The 6,665-nt window shown below is 66.4% G+C and overlaps 1 protein-coding gene across 1 annotated transcript; it reads right to left on the reverse strand.

The window, feature by feature from the left end:
- Positions 1–1,725: 1,725 nt before the first annotated feature.
- On the reverse strand, positions 1,726–6,044 carry MNX1 (motor neuron and pancreas homeobox 1). Its single transcript, XM_007538735.2, has 3 exons — positions 5,486–6,044; positions 2,702–2,862; positions 1,726–2,274 (listed from the first exon to the last, which is right to left on the reverse strand). Exons 1-3 carry the CDS (start codon positions 6,039–6,041, stop codon positions 1,966–1,968), a joined length of 1,026 nt encoding a protein of 341 aa, XP_007538797.2. The 5' UTR covers positions 6,042–6,044; the 3' UTR covers positions 1,726–1,965.
- Between the last annotated feature and the right edge of the window lie 621 nt (positions 6,045–6,665).

Genomic DNA, 6,665 nt, shown 5'->3' on the forward strand with positions numbered 1-6,665 from the left:
GGGGGGGCCTGTGCGGTGGGGCTCCCCCCTCCCAGCTATGGTGACACTGGGCTCAGAGCCTGGACTCAGCCCCTGGCCCCCAGGCCCCTTCCCGCTCCCGCTCCCGCTCCCGCTCCCACGGGGCTTTCTGGGGCTCACTGTCTTTTCAGGGAGCGCGTTTAATGGGGAGAGAGGCAACACCGCCAGAGCACAGGCCTGGCCTCCCTGTGAGCCCCTCCTCCCCTCCCTCCTCTCCCCTTCCTCCTTCCGCCCCTTTCTCCAGACCTGTCTGCTCAGCACTGAAGCGGGCGGGCAGGCGGGCGGGCGGAAGTCTGTAATGGAGTGTTGCCTCTGCGTCCATCCACTCATCCATCCCATTTCCTTCTGCCCAACTACTGAGCCTGTCTTTTTAATTTAATTAATTTTGTTGTTATTGTTTTCCCCAGGCCCCTGCTCAGCTCTGGCTGATGGTGGCGCCAGGAGGGTCTGTTTGGTGACCGCTGAGCTGTCTCCCCCCTGAGGTGCGGCCCTCCAGGAGAGACACCAGCTTCTCCTGGGCTTCCAACCACATCAAGCATGGTTCACTTGGTCTCTGCCTCCTTCCCTCCCTTCCTTTCTCCCTCTCTCTCTCTCTCTTTCTCTCCTCTCCTCTCCTCTCTCTTTCTCTCCTCTCCTCTCCTTCCCTTCCCTTCCCTTCCCTCTCTTCCCTCTCTTCCCCACAGTCTGGTTGGGAGCTATAAGTGTCGGTGCTGAGTTATGGGAGACAGAGGCTCTCTGCAGTGTCTCCCAACTCTGCCGCCCTGGGTCTCACAGGAATCCCTCCAGCAGATATCCTGGGGACAGGTGGTGGACGGACAGGACAGGGCCAGTCAGAAGCAGTGGCAGAGCTGAGCTTGTGGGTCCCCGGGACGGAGAGCAGTGTTGGTGCAGGCTGGGGGGCCAGCTGGGACCCCCGAGGGTGGGGTCTCCTCTGGGGTGCCTCTCTGAGGGCTCTGTGCTCTGTGGGCTCCCAATCCTGGGCCCTGGGCCCTGGGGGTGGGGACGGGGGCCAGAGTCAGGGCTTCAGGGGTTGGGATGCCCGCCCGTCCTGGGCCAGGCGGCTATGGGAAGACATGGAGGAGACTGCTCTGGGGGCTGGGGGGCCTCTTCACTGGGTGCAGGGTGAGCATGGTGGAGGGAAGAGCTGAGAGACCCCAGAGGGGGTGGCCAGGACATGGGGAGCCCGGCCCCCAGATGTTCTCACCCGGGAGGGAGGGGGCAGACTGGGGGCATCACTCGCAGGTCCCGGCCCCCCCAGCCTCTGCCCTGCACCTTTGGACCGGCACCTGCACGCCCGCCCCCGTCCGGCCTTGGGGAGCTCCTGGGGAGGGTGTGGGTGAAAGCTCCGACACCCAGCTCGCCTGCTCCACCCATCCCCGGGGAGCCAGGCCCTCTGAACCCCCTTATCAGTGGGGGAGGAGCACCCAGGGCGGGCGAGGGCGCCAGTCTCTGCAGGCTGCAGGCCGCAGGGGTGCTGGGGTGCGGGAGGATGGACCCCACACATGCCCAGGCCTGCAGGGCTGGGTCATGGCCCTCAGCCTCACACTCTGAGGTGCGTTTTCGGCTGGCTGGGTTCCGCGGGGAGGCTCCTGCCGCCCCCCAGGACCGCAAGACCAGCAAGGGGCACCTCCGGCCATGTCCACCCAAACAACAAAACCGGACACCGCAGAGGCCCAGCCTCGACCCGCGGAGAGCCCTGTAAAAAATGGTTTATTTTACATTCCCCGGGGCGGGGCCGGGAGGGCTGTAATAACTTACGTGCATGTGTGGGTCTCTCTCTATATATATGTATATAAATACAATCTACAAAAATAAAGGCCAGCTCTGTGCCGCCGCGGGGCCCCGAGTCCAGCCCGAGTCCTGTAACACCGGGGGCTCCGGGGCCGTCCTGCCCCCCACGGCGGAGCCCCACTTCTAGAACGAGGCTCCCGGAGCCCCAGGCGGCCCCTACTGAGGCGCGGGCCTGGGGGAGCCAGGCTCTGAGGAGCCGCCGTCCGAGGAGCCAGCCGGAGCGGGGGCGGACCCGCCGTAGCCGAAGGGGTCCTCGTCCTCGTCCTCATCCTCGTCCTCCTCGGGGTCGCTGTCACCCGGACCCCGCGCACGGCCCTGGGCCAGGGGGTCAGCGCCCGCGTCCTCGGAGCCCCCTGGCCCTGCGCTGCCGCCGGCCCGCTGCCGCTCAGCCTCCTGTGCCGCCTGCTCCTTGGCCTTCTTGCTGCGTTTCCACTTCATGCGGCGGTTCTGAAACCAGATCTTCACCTGCCCGGGGGCCGGGCGGCGGCGCAGTGGGTGGGGCGGCCTCGGCCCCCACCCACCCCAAGAACCCCGACGCCGCCAGGCCGCACCTCCCCGTTGCCTCCTCTCTCTGGAACATTCTCATGCTTGGTGCAGAAGGGAGGGTGGGGCCCAGAAACCCGAGGGGGCCCAGCTCTGCTCTCAGTGGCCGCTGGCCCACCCACCACCAGAGAGCAGGGTGGGAGGGGGCTGAACCCAGGATGAAGAGGGCGGCGGGGTGGGGGCTAAGACCCCTGAGGACCAGACGGGAGCGGGGTGGGCAGGGGGCTGAGCCTTGGGGAGTGGGGGAGTGAATGCAGAGGCCAGGCCAGGATCTGAGCCTGAGGATCTGGGTGGGGGGTCAGTCCGCCTGGAGTGGAGAGTGAGCCGGGGACCTGACCCTGGGCCGCACCTGCGTCTCCGTGAGCATGAGAGAGGTGGCCACCTCAAAGCGCTTGGGCCGAGACAGGTATTTGTTGAGCTTGAACTGGTGCTCCAGCTCCAGCAGCTGCTGGCTGGTGAAGGCCGTGCGTGGGCGTCGGCACTTGCCCAGCAGGTGGGACTGCGCCTGGGCTGCCAGACAGAGATGGGGACACCGCATGAGCGAGCGAGGCCTGGATGCCCGGTCCCTGGAGGCCTGGACCCTCAGTGCCTGGACCCTGCATGCCCAGCCTCTGCACTGCAGGAGCCCCCCTACCCCAGCCCAAGCCTCCTGGCCTGGGTCCACATCTCAGCCTCACACGACCCAGGGACCCAGCGACCCAGCGTGGGGATGAGGGCTCTGAGGTGGTCTATCCTGGCACCTGGCCGCCCAGCAGGAGGGTGACCAGGGGACTGAGGCTGTGCCTCCCCCCACCCCAGGTCTCAGTGCAGAAAGAGCAGAGGGTCCTGGGTTTAAACTGCCCTGCACCTCACCTTCCCGAGCCCCTCCCCCCCACACACACACACACTGGGCCAGGAAGTGCAAGGTGGAGGAAGGAAGAGAAAAGGAGGCAGAAATAGACTAAGAGGCTGGGGCTCTGCTGCCACACACGTCACGGAGCTCGAGGACTCGGGTTCAAGCCCCCAGCCACTACCTGGGGCAGAGAGAAGGTTTCAGAAGTGGTGAAGCAGGGCTGCAGGGGTCTCTGTGTCTATCTCCCCTTCCCTTCAATTTCTATCCTACCAAATAAACACAGACAGAAAGGAAGAAAGAAGAGTAGAAAGATGGAAGAAAAAGGAAGAAAGAAAGAAAGAAAGAGGGAGGAAGGAAGGAAGGAAGGAATGAACAAACGGAGCTGGGTGGTGGCGCACCTGGTTGAGTGCACATGTTACAGTGCACAAGGACCCGGGGTTCAAGCCCTCCCCCTGCCCCGTTCCCACCTGCAGGGCAAACCTTGGTGAGTGGTAAAGCAGTGTCTCTCTGTCTCTCTTCCTCTCTATCTCTCCCTCCCCTCTCTATTTCTGACTCTGCCCAATAAATAAATAAATAAAGATAATTTAAAATGTTTTTTTAAAAGAAATAAAAACAGAAGGATGGGAAGGGCCGGGACGGCTCAGCTGGTCTGAATACAGCCCTTGTGCACCTGAGCCCTGGAGCCCACAGCCTGGACACCTTAGCCGGATCTCGAGCGGTACAGCCTCTCTCCTCTCCACAACGAATGAAAGGATAGCTAGATAAATAAACACTGGTTCTTGTTGTTGTTTGGTTTTGTTTTGTTTTGTGTGTTTTAAGAAAGAGGGACCTCGGGTCTGAGCCGCCTTCCAGGGAAGCTTTCCCCATGTGAAGTGTCAACACCCAGCCACCCGCCCGCCTGGGTGCGGGGCTTCTCCACAATTCTCAGGCTAAAGAAAGGCAGGGTAGAAGGGGGTCAGCCTTCCCTGCTATCAAGAACCCCCTTTATTTACAGCTTCACACTGTTCCGCCACAGAGAACTTTACGGCCTCAGAGATCAAGAGAATCCCTGGATTCCCCAGCCTGGCGGGGTAGCAGGAGGGAAAGGAGCCAGGCCTGGGGGCGCACCTTGGGGGACTCGGTGGCCCACAACTCCTGATTTAAACAGGACCCCTCCCTGCAGCTCACAGGCTCCAGCCTGAACTGAGCACCAGCTCTGGAGAGGAGAGAGGGAAGGAGAGAGAAGAGAGGAGAGGAGGAAAGAGAGAGGAGAGGGGGAGGTGAGGCTGGGGTTTCCAAAGCCAGCTGAGGGCCTTCCAGGCAGCCGGCAGCCTGGGCTCTGCATAGCCTCCTGGAAGCTTCTGAGCAGAGTGGTGAGGCTTTGAGATGTGGACCCAGAGCTGGGGGTCGACCCGATTTAGCTGGTGGCCTGGATGACAGGGAGACTATAGGCCAGGCCTCCCTCAGTGGGGAACCGCTGGCTCAGAAGCCCCAGCCTGCTGGTGTGAGGCGAGGGCGGCCATCCGGAGACATTGGGGGTGCCCTGGCCTGGCCTGGGGGTGAGAAGGGGGCAGGTGCCCAGGGGCAAAGAGGTGGCCAACACTCCCCCCATCGGTGTCCGGGCCGTCTGGGGGCTAAGTTTTTGTCTCAGCTGGGTGCTGGGGGCCGATGTGAGCAGACTCACGGGGAACAATGGGGTCCGTTTGTCTGACGCGGGACACCCTGGCCCTGCAGGAAGGTGGCCAGCGGGTCCAGCAGGTGGACCAGCCCGGCCCCGCGGGGAGGCGGGAGGCACAAGCCTGGAGCTGGCGGGGAAGCCGGCCTGCGGCCACCATCTCAGCTTAAGGATGGGGTTCCCTGGACTTGGGGAGTGTCTGCGCCACAGAGGAGCTGGCCGGGACCCAGCACCTCCCGCAGGCCACCCCAGGGGGAAGTCATAGGGTGCCCTGTGTCCTCTGGCAGCCCGAGGGGATTTCCGGAGTGTGGCTTTCGCTGTATCAGGGTCCTATCCGCAGTGTCGGAGCCCAGCGGCCGGTCCCCTGCTGGTGGGCCTGGTTTTGGGGTCCCCTATTCTACCTGCTACCTGCAGCCCCCTGGCCCATCCTCTGTGGGTCCATCACCTCACCGGCCCCCTGCGCTGGGCTGGGAGAACCCAGGCCCACCCGCCACCCCTCCAGCCTGCCCTGCCTCAGTCCCCTGGTACCCTGCCAGTCACCTGAGTGCCAGCCCCTGGTTCCAAGTCCCCTTGTGCCCATCTTCTTGTCCCTGTGTCCTGTCCCCCTGTCCCCATCCCCCACGCGTCCGCTCCGCTCCCTCACTCACAGCTGAAGTCCGGCAGCTTGGGCAGGAGCACGCCGGCGGTGGAGGCGCGCAGCCACTGGTCGAGCGGGAAGGTGCCGGCGCCCAGCTTGATGGGGTCCCCGGGGTGCGCGCCTTGCACGGGCGGGTAGGCGTAGGCCAGCGCCGGGTGCTGCCCGGCCAGCGCCGAGTAGCCGTACACCGGGTGTCCGTACAGCGCGCCCCCCGCGCCCCCGGGGTGCAGCCCCAGCGCCAGGCCCCCCGCGGCCGGGTGCGCTTGGTGGGGGGGTCCCCCGCCGCCCCCCGCGGGGCCCGCACCCAGGAAGCCGCCGACCTTGGGCAGCGGGCAGGGCGCGGCCAGCAGGCGCGGCGGGGACGGGCTGGCGCGGGCGGGGGGCGCGGGGGGCGCGGGGCTGCGGCGCTCGGCGGGGCCGGGGCCTCCTCCGCCGGGACCGCCCGGACCGCCGGCTCCCGGAGCGGCCAGCGAGGTGACCAGGGCCAGCGGTGCGCTCTGCGGGGCGGCCCGCGGGGGATCCACGGCCAGCAGCGCGTCGATACGGAAATTCTTGGACTTTTCCATGGCCGCGGGGAGGGGACAGGCCGGGGGACAAGCGGGGGACAGGCCGGGGGGCAAGCGGGGGACAGGCGGGGACAGGCCGGGGGACAGGCCGGGGGACAAGCGGGGGACAGGCGGGGACAGGCCGGAGGCGAGGAGAGGCGGGGGACAGGCCGGGGGACCGGCCGGGGGACGGCCACAGGGAGGGGACAGGCCGGACGGGACCCGCTGCTCCCAGGCGCTCAGGCCCCCAGCCCCAGGCCCCCAGGCCGGCCGCCGGGCGGACCGGTCAGCTCTGTGCGCGCCGCCCCCCCGCGCCCCTGGACACTAAGGGCCGCCCGGCGCCCATTGGCGCCACCTGTCGCCCCGCCCCGCCCCTCGCCCCGGGGTCCTAGCTCCCGCCGGGCAGGGAGGCGGGGAGGCGGGGCGCTGGGCCTGGGCTCCCCTTCCCTGCAGGCCTGTACCCCGCACCCGGGGACCCACCCCTGCACCCCGGGGTGCCCCACCTCCCCCCGGGGTTTCCTGCCACATCCCAGGGTCTCGTAAGCCGAGGTCCCTAGCGTCCCGGGGATCCCCCTGCACCTGGGTTTCTCCCTAGCGTCCCGGGGGTCCCCCTGCCATACCCCAGGGCCTCACATAAGCCAGGGC

This window comes from Erinaceus europaeus, chromosome 8, assembly GCF_950295315.1.
Source record: "Erinaceus europaeus chromosome 8, mEriEur2.1, whole genome shotgun sequence".
NCBI lineage: Eukaryota > Metazoa > Chordata > Mammalia > Eulipotyphla > Erinaceidae > Erinaceus > Erinaceus europaeus.

Coding starts and splice junctions, on each gene's coding strand:
- MNX1 (XM_007538735.2), bottom strand. CDS start 6,041: ATGGAAAAGTCCAAGAATTTCCGTATCGACGCGCTGCTGGCCGTGGAT. Junction 2,863..5,485: donor CAAGCTGCCGGACTTCAGCT/GTGAGTGAGGGA, acceptor TCTGTCTGGCAG/CCCAGGCGCAGTCCCACCTG. Junction 2,275..2,701: donor TCATGCTCACGGAGACGCAG/GTGCGGCCCAGG, acceptor GCCCCCGGGCAG/GTGAAGATCTGGTTTCAGAA.